The 18,920-nt window shown below is 38.3% G+C and overlaps 1 protein-coding gene across 4 annotated transcripts in view; it reads right to left on the bottom strand.

Moving 5' to 3' along the window:
• Positions 1 to 308: 308 nt before the first annotated feature.
• Positions 309 to 18,920, bottom strand: part of LOC137596815 (neprilysin-like) — a 29,659-nt gene continuing 11,047 nt past the window's right edge. For 2 of the 4 annotated variants that reach the window (XM_068317574.1, XM_068317572.1), the window contains exons 5-23: positions 13,941 to 14,063; positions 13,264 to 13,359; positions 13,070 to 13,188; positions 12,854 to 12,922; positions 12,232 to 12,366; positions 11,664 to 11,765; positions 11,423 to 11,559; positions 11,169 to 11,262; positions 8,923 to 9,051; positions 3,819 to 3,917; positions 3,659 to 3,736; positions 3,341 to 3,444; positions 2,925 to 2,983; positions 2,727 to 2,846; positions 2,268 to 2,401; positions 1,867 to 1,932; positions 1,285 to 1,380; positions 1,096 to 1,172; positions 309 to 1,016 (exon numbers count right to left, since the gene is read on the bottom strand). In XM_068317574.1, the coding sequence (XP_068173675.1) occupies positions 917 to 1,016; positions 1,096 to 1,172; positions 1,285 to 1,380; positions 1,867 to 1,932; positions 2,268 to 2,401; positions 2,727 to 2,846; positions 2,925 to 2,983; positions 3,341 to 3,444; positions 3,659 to 3,736; positions 3,819 to 3,917; positions 8,923 to 9,051; positions 11,169 to 11,262; positions 11,423 to 11,559; positions 11,664 to 11,765; positions 12,232 to 12,366; positions 12,854 to 12,922; positions 13,070 to 13,188; positions 13,264 to 13,359; positions 13,941 to 14,063 (1,937 nt within the window). In that variant the 3' untranslated portion in view covers positions 309 to 916. The remainder of the gene's footprint in view (positions 1,017 to 1,095; positions 1,173 to 1,284; positions 1,381 to 1,866; positions 1,933 to 2,267; positions 2,402 to 2,726; positions 2,847 to 2,924; positions 2,984 to 3,340; positions 3,445 to 3,658; positions 3,737 to 3,818; positions 3,918 to 8,922; positions 9,052 to 11,168; positions 11,263 to 11,422; positions 11,560 to 11,663; positions 11,766 to 12,231; positions 12,367 to 12,853; positions 12,923 to 13,069; positions 13,189 to 13,263; positions 13,360 to 13,940; positions 14,064 to 18,920) is intronic. The other 2 variants (XM_068317575.1, XM_068317573.1) reach the window with 1 other exon arrangement.

The raw sequence follows: 18,920 nt of genomic DNA, 5'->3' as shown, positions 1-18,920 counted from the left end.
AGGACAGTACTTGGTGTGTCATCTGGAAGGTAAGACAGGGATAGATGGACAGGGATAGATGGAGGCAACTGATTCGCTGTGTTATATATATACATACATATATATATATATACATATACACACACACACACACACACACACACACATATATATACATATATATATACATATATATATACATATATATATACATACATATATATATATATATATATATATATATATATATATATATATATATATATATATATATATATATATATATATATATATATATATATATATATATATATATATAGTAAGGTCACTGTTTGTTGTTAAACATTTCCTGCTCTATTTATATTCAAGAAAATAAATTCTGTTTTCTCTAGAAGCCACCAGCCAGAAAGTACACCATAGGTTTTATGAGAGGTATACAGCAAAATCCCACATACATGACAGTGATTCAGCCCTGTTACAAGTGTGGGTGGGTGTGTGGTGTTCTCATATGCCATTTGGTTCACACATTTGTCTGTATGCCCCTCTTCTTTCTCTCTTAAATGCACACCCACAATGGCAGGCTGACAAATGATGAATAGAACAAGATGAAAATTCAGAGAAGAAACACAAGGAGTGTTTTGTCCAAGTGAGTAGCAGAATAATCAGGCTGATTTAATGTACTACAGTATCAGAGTCAGAGAGACATTGCCCTGTCTGTCTGAAAGGGTACAGTCCACTGTATATCTTGGAAGGAGTGCATACTATGTCAGTCCACTTGCCTTGGTCCAACCAATAAAGAGCTAAGGGGAGCTTTTTTCTGCTCCAGGGAAGCCCCCCCCCCCCTTCCCCCCAATGGACGCTCCAACAGTCAGAGGGGAGATGCAGCAGGACAAGGGTAATCCATACCAAACATGTCCTCATTACAGAGGATCGTGGATCACCACACACGGCAAATGTTGTCAGGGACCATGTAGCTGCTCTTGTTGCAGCTGAACGCTTTGGCAAATTCTTGAAAGTTCTGAAGAGAGCCCAGTACCCTGTGGTGCATAGAGGTTAGGGTTGAAGTGGCTGTATTTAAAAGTATAATTGATGCATGAAGCATTGATGTTAATGTACCTGAATTTCCCTGGACTGTGAACGTCAACCTTGATGGAATTCACAGCCTGTTCCGGTCGATGAGTTCCACACCAGACCTGGCAAAGACACATTAGATTACACTGAAAAAACTGTTATGACCTATCCATCCATCCATCCATCCATCCCTCCATCCATCCGTCCATCTATCCATCCATCATCACTCTATACCTGAGCAAAATTTAGGAAGAAGAGTTGGTCATGGGAAAGGTCAATGCCGGGCATGGCCGGTTCCTTGCCATTCTTCTTCACGTAATTTACATAGGCCTAAAAGACATATATTGACATTTTTAAAGTTGTTACTTAATAATACCAACTATTGTAATTACACAATGTTATACTATACTAGACTATTATCCAATATTTCATAGATGTTGTTTGAAGTCCTCATCGTAACTACAGTAGATCAGTCATTGAATTCAGTGGTTAGACAAATTATTCCCGATTTAGTTATTCTGTCTTCATCATACCTTTTATATTGCTTGTAAACTTTTTGTTTGTGACTGGATAGAATAGAGAAGGTCAAAAGGATTTCATGCATTGACAATTTTTATTTGAATAAATACTACCCCTCAGACAAATGAGGGGTAGTATTTAAGGAAAATTATTTTAGTACGATTTATTTTGTGAAGCACTTTCTCATTAATGATTTTAGGTTGACAATGATACAAACCACATATTTAATCACATCTTTGTCATTTTTAAAACGGGCTCTTAAAAGGTACTTTATGGTTTTGTTTTCAGGCTCATTACCTGATATGCCTGCCGTATCCCTCCATTGTCAGCAATGTTTTCCCCAAGGGTGTTGTTGCCATTTAACTACAGAACATACATAAAGAAGGAGATAACAGAGATTGGCAAGGACAGAAGGAGAGTTCATAAAACAACATATCACACTTTGGGATACAAGAAATCACCTCCCCCAAGGATTCAGATTCAAGATTCATTGTTGGAAATGGCAGGGAGCTTGAAATGGCAAAACAAACTTGAATGAGAGAACAGATAAGCTTGAAATTGAGACTTGAAATGAACAAACAAATTGTAAGGTTTGTGATGATGTCTGAGTTTCTGCTGTCAATTCTATAAAACTTTTACATGAACCTTTACAAAACGAGGGCAAAAGGGCGAAAATTAAATTCACAAGGACTTCTTACGTGTAGGCCATTGGCCAGGTCCCATGAGAAGTTACTGTACTGATTGACGATGCATTTTGAAAGTTCCAGGAACCTCTGAGTGGAGTCCGGTGTCCACCAATCCTTCAGGTCACCATCCTTATCATAGTTACGGCCTTAAACAAGGAAACAAATACATTAAATAATGGCTGCAGGAATTTAAATGAACAACCAAAAACAACACTGTGGCTAAACTATTATTCTTTCTACCATAGCACTTTGTGTGTTGTGATTTTTACTGCGCTTCTGGGTTGCAGCTGGAGGTGGATGCTAGTATGTAAAAGAATCTTTCGTTTTATAAAATGGAATGAAAATGAGTACTGGGAGTTGAAGTGAACTGGTACCAGTTGCAGAGAGGGAAATATTTCAACCCAAATACCAATATAATCTGCCAAAGCTGCCTCTGGCAGAAACAGAGAGCAACAGTGCGGAAAATCTCACCATTATCATCAAAACCATGTGTGATCTCATGACCGATTACCATGCCGATGCCACCGTAGTTTAGAGATTTAGCTTGACCTTTGCTGAAGAAAGGCGGCTGGAGAATTCCTGCTGGGAACACTAATACAAGGGGGGAAAAAAGACTTAGTAGGTTTAGATGTCAGTCTGTTTGCATATGCATTTGAAAGAAAAAAATACCTATCTGGTTTTTGCTGGATGAGTAAAAGGCATTAACAACAGCTGCACCAGTTACCCACCTGGAGAAGACAATCAGAGTGGATTTAACAATACAACTATAAAAAAGGACTATTGTGCACAAAAATCAAATTCAATGAAATATATCAAAACCACCTCTGGTTAATAATAAAATCTAAAATTATCTTTCCTACTCTGCTTAATGGAATGCTGAACTGTATCTGCCAGTAGGAGTTTGTGTGGGAGAATCTGAATGCAGTATGCTAAATGCAAGCTGGTCTGTCACTCTGATGCACAATATGTGAAAAAGTTTGTTGTTGTTTTTTCACTGATTTAAATATGTCACTAATCATAACCAATACTGAATAAATCGTTTTGCCCGGTAATTATTTAATTCTGTTCTCCATGGAGAATCTCACTCGTCTTTGTTGACTTTGACTCTGAGTTTCCGCAGGCGCTTCTTCTGCATATACTCCAGGTTCTGTAAGATGTTTTCAAAGTACTCCTCTGAACTGTAGAGCAGCTAACATCAACACACAGAGGGGAAAAAAACAGATTGAGAAGAGCTATCAACAATCATTCATATATTATCCAGAAAAACTAATGAAAGTGAATTCCTCACACAGATATGTTGATAGAACTGATATGCAGCTTCAATGAGCTCACTCTGTATTCTGTTAATCACTAAATCAGCGAAAGAAAAAAAACATTCATAATTGCTTTTTTCAGATACTCACATCTTTGTACTCTTTGTTAAGGTATTCATCATCCATGATGTTGTCAGAATAGCCTATCCTTTGCCGAATAGCTTGGGCCTACAAGAAAATAGAAGATGAAAAAGAATATATCCTAAAGAACAAGAAATTGAGATGTCATAAAATATATTGTCATCAATACCTTCTCCTCAGCTGCTTTCTTGGTCTGTGCATCCATCCAGGTCAGTTCATCAAGGTTACTAATAAACACTTCTCGAATGTCTTTAATCATTTCCTCCATCTGATGCCCACATGCACACAAACAAAGAACACAGAAACAACATTCACCCAATCATAAGTCAGAAACCCTGACAGGCTGTCAGTTAGTGAACACTGACTATAGATGTACTTTTTTTTTTCTCATAAGGTTTTCAAACAGGATTCAGTTCAAAGCTTTCACATAATAATGTTTTAACATATTGTGCAACACAATCATAAAAACGGACCTCCCTGTGTCAGACCTCATCATTGCACATATCACATATCAACACATGCTATTTGATATTGTAGAAGTACTCAGGGGTCACACTCCCCGTGTAGGAGTGTGACGACCTCAGGTAATATAATCTACAAAATAATGCGATTCGTTTAACAGATGGAGCGTTAACAGAAATATCATATTACATTATTATTTCTTCGGTGAGAGTCAATGCCAGAGAGAATAACATCTTGTTTACTGACTGAAAGTGATGATGGAAATTTGGACACGTCCGCAAAAAACATTTTGGCTACTTTTCTACTTCCCTCAACATTTCTCAAAATTCTCTGTGCCTGCTGTACTGGCTGCAAATTTTCAGATTGATTGATTATTGAAACTGTAATGATTTTCATTTTGCATCTTAAAATCTTTAAACATTCAAGTACAGCTACAGATGTAGCCAACAGTTGGGGGTTGAATTCTGTACTGCTAAAAGTAGTAATATAATAAACAAGTACCAGTATTAGGCAAACATATGCCTTAACTTAATACATCTTTTTATAGAGTATACTTGTGCACACACTGATAAAGGCACATTATGGTAGTGGAATAAAATGATGGGATTTCCTACTTGTGAAACAAAGATTGCAGAACAAGGTGTTTGAAAATGCAGATCAGAAGCTTAGTGGGAACATGTGTCTTCACGATCTATTGGTCTTGAGTTACAACATTTACAAGACTCCACCTAAACACAGTCAGACTGACAGCCGCCACCACAACAGTAGGATATTGTGCAAAGCCTTTATTGCACCCGAATTATCTGACAGTAAAAACTTTCGTCTTCTAAAAAACAAACAAGAAAAAAGACAAAACAAAAACAGACAATGGAGTAAAAGTAAAGATTGAAAAAACAAGCAGTTATAGCAGAGGTCACGGTCAAGATCTGTGTAACCACCTTTGTGCTTTGAGACCACAGCAAGCTGACAGAGGCATTCCAGTGACTCATAATATCAGTAGATTCCTCACAAACACAATACATGACTGTTTGGACAATGCAGGGTGGTTAACCACAAACCAATAGAGACCACAAACCATCGGGCTTTTTCAAACACCTCTCACCATGTGGTATGTATGTTCAAATTACTTTTTGCTGTGTGATTGCAGTGAAATCTATTGTTACATTAATAAAATATAATAATAAAATATTTATTATTATTAATTATTATTATTATGTAATACAGTACATTATTATTGCATTACTTCAAAGCGGTGATGTATTGCGATTGACAATGTTTGTGTGTTTCTACGCTCGTTCGTTTGTCCACTAAATATCTTCGCAACCGTTGCAGATAGACAGATGAAACAAAGAGCAGAATACAGAATATACGGCAAAGGGGATGGAAATGAGATGATGACCTTAACCTTTAGAAAAGTAAGCCACGGTCTAATTTAATATTTTTGTACAATCAGGAACCGGACAGGATAGAAAGATGAGGGAGAAGGCCAGTGTGAGTAAGACCATAGATCAAAGCTAGTGCTTTGATCTATAAAAGTAGTTCAGAGCACTCCCTTTGATCTATGGTCTTACTCACATTGGCCTTCTCCATATGCACTAGTCTATGCACTAGTTGGATCATGGGTCTTTTATTAAATGACCCTGACCTATGAAGGTAGGTCAGGGTAAAATTTTGAATTCAGGGGTGTCACAGTATGTTGCAGTCTGTGACTGCTTATTTCCTTATTATTATTATTCACTTCATCTCTCTGGTTAATAAATAATATACTTATTAACTACAAAAATGTCAATAGAGTACCGTCTTAAAATGTAAATGTATGATTATCTATTTAAAAAAATTTCAATCAATTAAACAAATATTTAGTAATTAGTAGTGGTTCATGACAAGTTTAAAAAGTGCTTAGTGATTTGTACATTCAGAGGCAGATAAAAACAATGTCGAAATAAATAAATATGACATAAATTTACAGGGATTACATTTATTACATAATGATGTCTGATCTTATTTTTCTGTTAACTGAATTAGATGTTGAATTTAGTAAGAGATGTCAGGGAGGGCTTGCCACAAAGTGACTATTAAATTAATTATATTTCCCCTGGGGGCAGAGATATCAATTTACCTACATGGCTCCAGCAGTGTCTCTAACTTTGCCAGCCTGTCATATTAAACTGATTTTAGCATGCCTTAGTAGTCTTCCTGCTGTGCCAGTATTGGCTTTCGTGGGTTGAGAGTTTCATTCCAACATGTTGGTATTCCCTGGAAGAGTGACTCATTTCTTTGACAGTGAACTTTCAGCTCTGCTGTGTTTGCAGGACTGTTTAAGATGTCTCACTATTTTTTTAACTTGATTATAGCACCAACAAATGGAGACTCAATATGATCATGCTCTGCATAATGTGTGCAAGATGCATCTGCACCAATGGTGGATTCTGCTGCAAAGCAAAGGCTACTTTCTTCATGCTTAATCTCTTGGTGCTTCATTGGAAATACAGATCATCACTGAATTATGGGAGTATAACTTAGGCTTTATCTATTGTTCAATATCGAAGTTTTACACAATTTTGTTTCACTATTACAATTTCGTCTCTTTTAATTTTTTACTTCAATAATTAATTTTAGTAAATGCGAAATTGAGGGGGAAAAAAGCTCCTGCACTGTAAATACTAAGCAGTATACATTAAAGAGCAAAAGCAACTCATAGACAGTACTTCCTGAAATGTATTTAGTTACATTCCACAAATAAAATATATCTGTGACTGGTACATAAGGTGTGTAATCCATGTGTCAGGTGCAGGTCAACCCTGCAGGCTGATACAAAACACTGTATATTCGAACATGTATTTGGTGTATTGTGGCAGGTGTATACAGGTACACATACAGTCTGGGGCAGCAGTGGCTCAGGTGGTAGATCGTAGGAGTGGCAGTTCAAATCCCACTCCCCAAGTCATCTGTCATTGTGTCCTTAGGCACGACACTTTACCCTCCTTGCCTCGCTGGTGTGTGAATGTGTATGAAAGTTCCAGTAGTGCAGTGGTTCTTAACCTGGGTTCGATCGAACCCTAGGGATTCGGTGAGACGTTCTCAGGGGTTCGGCAGAAAAGGAAGTCAAGAACATACACGAATCACTGTGTACGTTTGACACATCTTGTCAATTCGTGATGACACACCCCCTTAGCCATCAATGGCTGCAGGTGATCATGTGACTCTACATTGATTAGCCTACCTGTGCTACAGGGGATTTTGCGCACTCAGTAGTCGATTTATGCCTGCCATGATGGTACGTCATCTGATTGCTTTCTTAATATTTTAATTCATAGTAACTATGTTGAGCAAAAAAAGAAAGTGGTAGAACAAATATGTACAACAGGCGGCTGTGGCTCAGTGGTAGAGCGGGTCGTCCAATGATTCAAGATCGGAGGTTCGATTCCCTATCCTGCCGAGTCATTTGTCGTTGTGTTCTTGGGAAAGACACTTTACCCCCCTTGCCTCCAGTGGGGCACTCGCTGGTGTGTGAATGTGTGTGATTGTTCCGGTGGCCGCAGGCGCAGATTGGCAGCCACGCCTCCGTCAGTCTGCCCCAGGGCAGCTGTGTAGTCTACCATCCCCAAGAATGAATGAGGAGTGAATGAATAATGGATCCATTGTAAAGCGTCTTTGAGTGTCCAGAAAAGCGCTATATAAATCTAATCCATTATTATCATTATTAACGTGAATTTACATGTACTGTATAACGGAACGTGATGGGAGTTAGCGTTCTGCAAGATTTGCAATGTGAAGTTGAACAACCCTAGTCTGGCATTGGCAAAAATAAAGGAACACATCCTTAAGCTGGATGGAAAACAAAAGAAACAGACTTTGCTGTGAAAATGACATAAGAGTAGCACTTGCCGAGGTGAAGCCACGCATATCTGATCTGATCTCTATACAACAACAGCAGAAGTCACACTGATTTGCAGGTCATTTCATGTGAGTTGATGCACTGTCTTGGTTTTGTTCTTTGAAAAAGGTGACATTAATTAAAGGTGGCACAATTCATTAAATACACCCGTAAAACATATACTGTACTTATATCTTAAATTTATTTATTTATGTTTTTTTAACTAAAGGGTTCGGTGAGTGAGCATATGAAACCGGCAGGGTTCGTTACTTCCAACAAGGTTAAGAACCACTGTAGTAGTGGTCGGAGAGGCCAATGGCACGGATTAGCTGCCATCAGTCTGTCGCAGGGCAGCTGTGCCTACACATGTAATCTACCATCACCAAGTAGGAATGAGGAGCAAATGAATAATGGAATCACTGTGAGCACATTGAGTGTCCACACAAAAGCGTGATATAAATCAAATCCATTATTATTATGAGGTACATACTGCCAAAGCGTGCACACACATGCATGGCCATAGCTGTCATTTACATGTTGAGAGGTGTGGGCATCATAACAAAGACAATGTGCTTGGTAGCGTTTAGCAGGTACTTTCAAAAATATAAAGAAGATCATAAAAAGAGTCAAATGGACTTGTTTAAAGTTGGTTGAAGATGGTTCACTTTTCATCTAAGATGCTTCTTCTGGTCTGAAGAAAAAGAACTGAAGAAGCCTCTTGGATGAGAGGTGAAACATCTTCGACCAACTTTAAACAAGTCCAGTTGATTCTTATCTTGCTCTTCGTGATTTGCCTGGACCTGGATGACTAAGAACCTACACAGACATTTTGAAAAATACATTTCTGTGGTAGAGATACGAGACACAAGGGTAGCATGAGAGAGATAATTTGATAAACCAAAGGAAGAAACAATTTAATAATCCAGTCACTGACCAGTTCTTTGCTCTTTTCAGAAAAGGCCTCTTGCACATACAGTCGCCCTACAGCATTATCCATGTTGCTGTTGACATAAAGTGCACACTGTCGCCACACTGCTGCCTCTGATGTTGTGCCAGTCAGAGCCTGTGGGAAAAGGAATAGGAACCTTACCAGTTATAATGTAGGATAATTAAACTGGAATAATAAATAATTAATTATTTATTAAACCAAGTTTGTTTGTTTTTTCACTTCATAACCATGCATGCCCATGCATGCATGCAGTATTTTTACCAGCATGGCTGTATGAATGGTGTGCTTTCTGTCCAATCAAACATATCTCAACTACTGATGAATTGTTAAGAAAGATTTTGCTGACATCCATTTTCCCCAAAGTGTGAAATGATTGTGTTAAATCTGTAATCACAACGTACCGGCTACATTTCCTGCAAGTTTATTTGTTTGTGCGAACCACTTCACTTCACCTGCTTCAGTAATGAGGGTCAGTACAAAAGTGACTTTGTCTCGACAATGATCCTCATAAAAGGATCAGTCCCAACCATACAGGAACCACTAACTGCACCTGTGCCACAGGTTAGTGTCACCACGTTTTTAGTCTTATTTACAGTTGTATGGTGAAGACAGCTTGTTTTTGGCTAAATATTTGGTTCCACTTCAGTCCACTCCACAACGGTGTTTTAAGCAAGTTTCATGTTACTAAGGTGCGGTCGATAAGCACCTCTGCCCCTCAGCTGTGTGGCTGTGTGTAGCCTGCCTATGTGAGCGTGTGTTCGCGTCCTGTGTGTCTCCGGAGTCATAGCAAACACACGCACACATAGGCAGGCTACACATACATACACAGACAAGGGGCAGCTTCATGTGTGCGTGTGTTCACTATGTTGCACACCTGATGATGCACACCAGACAAGAACACACGTTCCGAGAGGCTGTTCATAAGCTGAATTGTTTATAACTGGGTGAGATGAGGGAGATGCTTTGGAGATGCACGCATCGAGCGCTGCTGCTCTCGTGGATTGAGGTAAAAAGGAGAATTACTCGGGTGTTGTGCGCGGTTCAAAATACGAACTGCAATATGGCATATTATGAACATTTAGACATCAGTCAGTGGTTGTTCCTATCTACAAATGTTTGTAAGTTCCATGTTCATATATTGGAGAGCACCTGGTACATCCATCGTAAATATGAACCCATGCTATGGTTAGCCACGTCCTTTCTGTGAGAGGGGTGTGTAACAGGTGAAGACAGAAAGAGCTCATTAGTATTTAATGGAGCAGGCCTGAAATATGTGTTCTCAGTCGAGCTCATCTGACTGACTTTTAGGCTGCTGAAATTCAGGACCACGGAGTAATTTTGGGTTCAATACATTTCAAATTGAATTCAATTCATTCACTCATTCATAAAAACTCTTCAGCTAGTTTTAAATGTAGTTAGTTTAAAACCTAGTTAGTTAGTTAGTTAGTTAGTTAGTTAGTTAGTTCAAAACCTATTTAGTTTAAAACCTAGTTAGTTAGTTTTCGAATCTAGTTAGTTTAAAACCTAGTTACTTAGTTCAAAACCTAGTTAGTTTAAAAGTTAGTTCAAAAACTAGTTAGTTTGACACCTAGTTAGTACAAACTTACTACACTAACTAACTACTAATACAGTGTAGTTGGACATCTGGCAGCTGTGTGCAATTGATTAGAGTATAATAATATTAGAGTTTAATATGAGACCTTTAAGACTAAATCATCTGAAACCACAACAACAGTGACATTTTGAATTATATTTCTTGACAACTATTATATCATTTAGACAAAACTGCCTCCCCTATATTATCATTTTGAGCTCAAATTTTTAAACATTTGCTTCATAACACAAGAACTCTGGCAATCCAAACTGTGTCAGCTCTGCTTTGAGTTTAAGGCAAATTAGGAAATAGGCTGACATATTTCAATTGGATGGTTGCCATGGTGACAACATTTTACAGTCATTCCTGTATGTGTTGTGGTGATGTCACAATGCTTAAATTAACTTTTAATGCAAACTGTAATCACTAAGAACAATGCTCCAGATTGTAGTCGCAGTCTTGCTAATTGTAAAATTAAAATTTATGGATATTCCCATCTATTATTAAAAATTTTAATTAAATTTCACTACACATATTTTGGTTCATTCACAAACACATTCAATTTATGCTTTTCAATGTATATTTATCAGGTTTTTGGAATACTTACAATTCAACATTATTCAATGGAGTGACATACCTTGCGGAAAGCTTTCCTGGTGTCCCTATAAGATCTACTCAAGCCCACAACCATATTCATAGCAAAACGCCACACCAGGTAGTTCTGCAGATCCCTGTGAGAAAAGGAAGCGTGACCAAAGGCTCTATTAGGTCACAAAACCACTACATTATAATAATGGAGTTGTTCAGTTTGCATGCAGTACACTCTAGACAACACAAGTGCACATAAACAGGAAATTATACACAGACAGAACCAGACTCATAGAAACAAACCTCTTTGTGTATCTGGTCAAGACAAGGTTGAGTCTCTTGTAGTAATTGGGGGAGTAGTTTATGATCTTTTCTGTGTCAGGAACACTGATGTTAACTGTATCCATTATCTTTGCGGTGAAGTAACTCCAGTCAAATACCTTCAGGACAACACCAAAAGCAGAGCAATAAAAGGAGAAAAAAAACTTTGCAAGGGCAAGGACAGAGAAAAAACATTCTGACAGATGCAGACGTGTATTTTTACCTTTGAGTCAACCTCAAGGGTGAAATTGGCATTAAGGTCACCCAGTTCCATCTTGTTGTAAAGCAAGACTGGGTTGTTGCGGTCCTCCGGAGTATCGGTCGCCTTGGAAAGTGCAAGACAGAGAAAACACATGCATTGACTTTGCAGGTTCAGCCACAACAAGCATGTTTGCAATCCTGAGAAGTTTTAGGTCTCTGAATGTCAGTGGATGAGCTTGAAAGATTTGTAAAAAGCCAGCAGCTGACTGAAAGGTAAGTGAAGCATCTGCCATGAGCAGAGGCGACCTGCACCATGACAAATGGGGACAGTGGAACATTTGTGTATGGGTCAAGAGAATCAGGGTTTGCAGATCGGCTGCTGCCAACTGGAGCCACAAATAAAGAAGGAGAGACGTGAGTAAGAAACTGTCAGAAGCTGTTTTTTTTTTTCCACAAACTCCTGTTGTGTAAAGCAGAAATGAGAGATACGGCATGTATTGCTTGTTAAAAACATGGTTTCCTTAGTACAGTAATACAAGTGAAAGTTTTTAGATCTGACCAACTACTGAGGTCTCTTCCAGAGGTCTTACATTAGCAATGTCCCTCTCCAGGTCCATGATTCGTGTCACCTCCTCTCTGATGCGGGTGTCATTCACAGACAGTCCCCGGTCGGTGCGGATCAGCTTAGCCAAGTCAGTCATGAACTGCTCATAGGCCCGACATGCCTGTCACACACACACACACACTCATTTGTAGTATCTGCATCTGAACCTATTTCAGCAGGAATCAAAGAAGGTTATTGGTTTGAATTGAACCAATGACAGAAACAAAACTACATGGACTTACACACAGAAACACACACCCACACATGATTTGCCTGCCTCAAGCTGAGTGCATTTAAGAGCTGATTTCTGCATATTAATCAAGAGTTCATGGTTCAATGTAAAATAAAACCAGAGCAGGGGGTGTCACACATCTGGTCTAGATTGTTTCTCTTCTGATTTTAATCCTCTCTTGCTGCATTTATCTCACGCACAGCTTGCAAGTAAATTTATACATACGAACAAACACAAACTTAATTAAGGTCTCGATGCTTCAACTGATGCCCTCTTCCTTTGTTGGGCATCATATTTCCTGAATCAAAGTCCAGAGGATATGGAAACCAGACTCAATGGCACTAGTCTTCATGAACACATGGAAGCATATGCCTACCTCTGCATAGGGTCCTGTGCAAGCATAGTAATCTCTGGACAACAGGCCGAGGCTTGTCTGCTGGTCAAACTGCCAAAGAAATCAAATTTGAGGAAATTGGTAGGTGATGAATTTTCAAGCTGGATGGATATGATAAATGAATGTCAGTGTCAATGTAGGTCTGTGAAGCAGAAAGACAGATGGAAAAGGACTTCCTGACAACAGCCGCAGACCTACATGAATAATGTGTGCATTGGAGTCCCTGTCGTCGGTGCCGACAAAAAAATTGACCACAAGCTGAGTTCCATATTTTTCATTCAGCCTAGCTATGACATCCTCCAATCTCCATGCAGCACCTGAAGAACAGATATGGAAATTTAAAAGCTGACTTTCCTGGATCTGCAGAGTGAACATGGACGAGAATACTTTACTGTAATTGGCCTCCCAGTGGTCAACAGCTATGGGCCACTCAAACACATCAGGCAACGTGTCAAGCAAAGGAGCCCCTCCTCTGCTCTCTATCAAACCTTGAAAGCAGCATATAAGAAAACAGTCAGCATTTAATGATTTTAAATATTCAGCATTTCCAATAGTCTATTTTCAAAGAATGAATTAAAAAGAAAAGGAACCTTGGTTTTATTCATTAATTGTGCCGCTCCTAAACCATGCAATTTCCTATCTATCTATCTATCTATCTATCTATCTATCTATCTATCTATCTATCTATCTATCTATCTATCTATCTATCTATCTATCTATCTATCTATCTATCTATCTATCTATCTATCTATCTATCTATCTATCTATCTATCTATCTATCTATCTATCTATCATAGTAAATCTATGCAAATTTAAGCACACATGAGAGTTTTCAGGTGGCTTTTAAGCCAAGAAGCTTTTTTAAAAAAAGCCGTCACTTGCATCACAAAAGACTGTGAAGAAGAAAAATAGTAATCATTGCTTTTAAAACTAATAGTTATATTAAAAATGTAAAATTAGTAATATAAAAATTGTTAGAGCAGTTTTTATAGATAGTTTTGCAAATCACTTGACTAGCGGCACAACAATATAATCAGAAAAATATTCACTCGAGGGAAATTGAATTTACAAAAGGAATAGTTTGTCTTGCATCTAATTCCAGCTGACGTACTCTCATTTGTACAGGACTTGTAAAGTGTCTTAGCCTTGATGAGAGCAGCTGCTTCCCCCTCCGTTGTTTTTTCAAGAACACCTACAAGCAAAGTATAGAAAACAAGGCAAGCATGACGGGGGAGAAAGAGGAAGAAAGATAAAGTTGATATATTAACAAGCAGACATAAAGCAGAGGGAACAGAAAGGCGAGTGGGATGTAAACAACCTCAGGTACAATGTACAAACTCTTTGTGCATTGAAAATAGCATCCAGCTGTCATCCAGATGCATTTAATCATTTTAATTAAGGCATGGCCCTTTCTTCAAATGTATAAAGGAAAACAGGTTGTGGTTGGTTTTAAAGGGGACAAATAGTCATACATAAACAAATGCAACTAGAAGCAAAGCAGTCACAAACTGCAACATCCCGCAACAACCCTGAATTCAAAATTTTACCCTGACCTACTTGCATAGATCAAAGATCAAAGCACTTGCTTTGATCTATGATCTTACTCACACTGGCCTTCTCCCTCGTCTGTCTATCTTATCCAATTCCCAAGTGCAAAAAAAGTTGAAGTTTGACCTTGAGCTAGTTTTCTCAAGGTCAAGGTCATCATCTCATATACATCCCCTTTGCCGCCTGGGTAATATGCTTTTGTTTCATCTTTCTATCTGCAACGGTTGCGAAGATATTTGGTGGACTAACGGACGGACGGACGAACGCACAAACGATGACAATTACAGAACATCACCGCTTTGAAGCGGGATGTAGTGAAACTGATGGCGACAAAGCTATTAATTTCTATACTTTCATAGTATGTTCAGTGGTTTCAGTGTGTGAGGAATATCCTCAGAATACAGGTATTGCTGAGTTTGTGTCCTACCCCAATTTTTGTCAATTTTTCAATTACATTTAATGTTTAGAGAAGAAACACTTTCATATTTACATTTTCTCTATTATAGCAACTCTCCCACATGTCTTTGGAAAGAAAAATATAGAATTGGTATATCATCAACTGCATCTAACATTTACTGAAACAGCAGCTAATACGCTAATGCATGATTAGATTACCAAGTAGAAACAAACCATTTCTTAGTTTGGCACTAATCAGTTCATAATGCTATTTGGAAGGTTTCTCAGATGCCACTGTACAATGCATATTTTGATTACATGTTCTTCACAGTGGCAGTCAGGGTGAAACTTGTGACCCATAGAAGAAGCAGTAACCCTGAAGGTGGGCCAGTGAATTTCAAAACCAAGGTGACCACCAGCTTGTCTTATTTCATTACCTTTTCAACAGCTGTTGCAGGCATATGGACAACTGTTAACTCAGCCTCAGGCTAGGTAGCATTTCCTGGTAGACAGCTAATCAAAATGCATTATAAACAATGTGAACTTGCTCAGTTAACGGGAATTGAAATGGCACTAGTAGTAGTCTGTTCATGCGTTGCCTTGAGGCATCAATTTGCATTCTGCAGTTTTAAAGTGTGTTCTTCCAGCATCTGTTGGCACTTTTCAGCAACATTAAACATGACATTGAGCTCAAATAAATATTTAGATCATCGATGTGCAACACAAACCTGGAAGCGTGTCACTCTGAGAGTGTCAGAAACACTGTCATCTGACCTTCAAATCAGAAAATACCCTAACCACTGAACAGGTATTTCAATCTCAGTTTCAACTTAAAAAAATATGATGATTTGTTATTTAGAGCAAAGCACGAGGACTCTTCTGTGCTCGATTAACATATAAAAACAAAGCTCATGGAAGAGCTACAATTCTAAGAGGAACTGAGCTCTCAAATCCTAGGTGAGCTGACAGTCATGTGTGATCAAGATTTCATGTTTGGGAGAGATTTGGGAGGGTATCATTGTGATCTCTTACAAATTAATTCTTCTGCTCGGTAACATTTCATAAGATAAACTCAGAAACAACTCAACAAACTTCCATTTCATGTTAAATTATGTACTCATCTTGAAAATTAAATTAAAACAAAAAGGCATCTAAATACAAAATGGATCATTTAATGATCCTTTCAAGTTATCTTACATCCACAGCAACCGTATGAACATGCATTTGTTCTGTTATAAGCTAAATGCAAAAAAAAAACAACTCTCCAACTCCATTAGTATCTGGACTAGACACACTAAGGTCTGAATTATTAACAGCCCCCTTCAATCAAATTATCACTTCCATAGACCATTTAAAGAAATCTACCATTTTAGCTGGTAGATTTCATCAGTAGCACACATGTCAAAACCAGGAGAAATTCAGAAGAGATGAGAAAAACTTTCATGAAATGTATCACTCTGACTAAGGTTGCATGCTCTTTGTAAGGCTCTGTGATGCCACAGATTCTCAGTGAGAGTACTCAAAGTACAAATTGAAAGACTTTCAACACCACAGCGATGGCTCATTCAGAATGTCACAAAACATCCGAAGAAAACATCCAATGACCTGCAAGACCTTCTCACTTCAGTAATGGTCAGTGATCATGTCACCGTTCTTTAAAAGACACTGGGCAAAAAAGGCATATGTGGACACTTATGAGCTGAATTGTAATGCTACCCTAGAAGGACATTAAAGTTCATATGAATTTTACCTCAATATACCTTGATGACACAAAATCTTTATGAATTAATTAGGGATGAGCACGTACACCACTATCTGTATCTGTATCTACATCTGTATCTGTTCCACCATCTAAATTATCTGTATCCATACCTGTAATCGGAATGGACTGGACTTGAACCAGAAGTGGGTTTGGTTCGACTGTAAATGGGTGGGGCTTAAATCTGTACATTATTTTTAAGTCTGAAATTGATATAGATTGATCAAATGTTGATATATTTATTGTTTATTTTAAAACTACAGAATAGCCTCAAAATTGAGATTCAAATCAATGTTTTTGATCACAAGAAGACAGAGAGAGCACGTGTGTGTGTGTGTGTGTGTGTGTGTGTGTGTGTGTGCGCGCGCGTGCGTGCGTGCTATGTAACAGTTAAAATATCTATACAGTATATAAATTATAAGTTTGAACTGAAGTGTGAAAGTGTCAAACTAAGAGCAAGCAGGTAAAAAAAACAGAAACAACTGGAGTGGAGGCAGTGACCGATGCGACACAGGGAGTTTTCAGCTCTGGTCAAATGCACCACGTATGCGCAACAAAACAAAACAAGAAACAAGTTCACCAAGTAACTTTAAATAGATCAAAATAGGGGCAAGCTGAAGAAAACCTAAGGAAAGCAATGTAAGCTACAGTGAAGCCCTGCACAGAGATCAGTCAATGTCTGTGTGTGTGCGAGAGTGGGGTAGCAACAGCTCTACTCTGGCTGCAGTCTCTGTAGGGAGGGAAGGACGCTGTGTGTGACTGGTGAAGAGATTTACACATTATACACATGCTATTTGCTAATGCTATTTACTATTTTGCTAGCTTCACAGTAGTCAACTTTAATCACGCACGCATTTAATCTTTACAGACATTTGAACCCTATCCCAGTACACACAGAGCTCACAGAACTCATCTAATCTTTTCACACCCTTGAAGTCTGTACACATTTGAACACACACACACACACACACACACACACACACACACACACACACACACACACACACACACACACACACACACACACACACACACACAAACACACACACACACACACACACACACACACACACACACACACTCACATACACACACACCTACACACCCCTACACAGCCAAGGTAACAATTCCATTTATGGAAGTCTTCACACTTATGGGGTGATCAAGAAGGAGGCAGAATTGTTTACGGGATGAGACCGGAGACGGAAACTACGTCGAGAACATGCGGCTGTAAACCTGTTACGATCGGACTGGTCCAGAAGACACCACATCCCCTCATACATATTCTTAATCTGAATTGTTTAAATTTGACTGGGCCAAGATAGAATTTGCTCTTCTTCAGCTGCATCTGATGTAAGATCCGTGTAGTACCGGCAGTCAGGGACTGTGGGAGAGGCCGGATATCTGTTTTAGACTTGTTGTCAGGAATAAATGTTTTCAACTTATAATAATAAGGAGCTCTGAAAGGACTTTGCTTCACTGGCCAATCACAGAGCATGAAGACAGTCAGTTCTGAGTATTTTCCTTCAGCACGAGCACGAGTATTGACAAATTTTACTCGTATAATGCTAGTACTCGTCAAAAATGCTTTATCTGTACCGGATTCTCGTGTGAAACGAGTACCTGGCTCAACCCTAGAATCAATGCATTTTAATCAATATATACAGTATATGTGTTAATTCTCATTGCACAAAAAACTTAAAAGTTATCAGATGACGAGCATTCATTGTGACATTTAATCTTTTGTTAATCAGTCTGAGTATTGCCTCTTGGCTTATCTGTATATATAGGTATATGTTCTATAATGTCCATAGTACAACGTTGGCTTCAGCAGTATTGTACTTTATGTCGAACAACACCCTCCCTCGAAATTTTTATATTTTTCAATATGAAAACATCATAAAAGCGTTTCATCTATAGTAAAAGTGTATCCTTTGCACCTTCTAATTGCTGACTGAATGAGGTAATTTCCTTTGCTCTTTAAAGAATGATTAATGCAAATTAATAAAAATTATAGAAGATTTACTCGGGTTTTTAGCATTCCAAACATATACAGCCAAATCAGCCTGATATTAGGTTTTTTTGAGATAAAATAAGATATATTAAATTATGCCAATACATTTTTTGATCCCCAGAAATTATCCTTACACTCATCATGTACGTGATGAGTGTAAAGATAATTTCTATACATGTAGTATATATGTATTAATCACTGCACATAACGTTGTGTACTGGTTCCTGAAACAAACACAACACACTAGGGGCCTATAGACATGCAATTAGTATCAGCAGTACAGGTGAGGCAGAGTTAAATGAGCAGCTTGTAGGGGGGACGGCGCCTTGCTC

The sequence above is a fragment of the Antennarius striatus genome, chromosome 6 (genome assembly GCF_040054535.1).
Source record: "Antennarius striatus isolate MH-2024 chromosome 6, ASM4005453v1, whole genome shotgun sequence".
Lineage (NCBI taxonomy): Eukaryota > Metazoa > Chordata > Actinopteri > Lophiiformes > Antennariidae > Antennarius > Antennarius striatus.
Note: the sequence above shows the minus strand (reverse complement) of the source record. Positions and strands in the feature narration are given on the sequence as shown.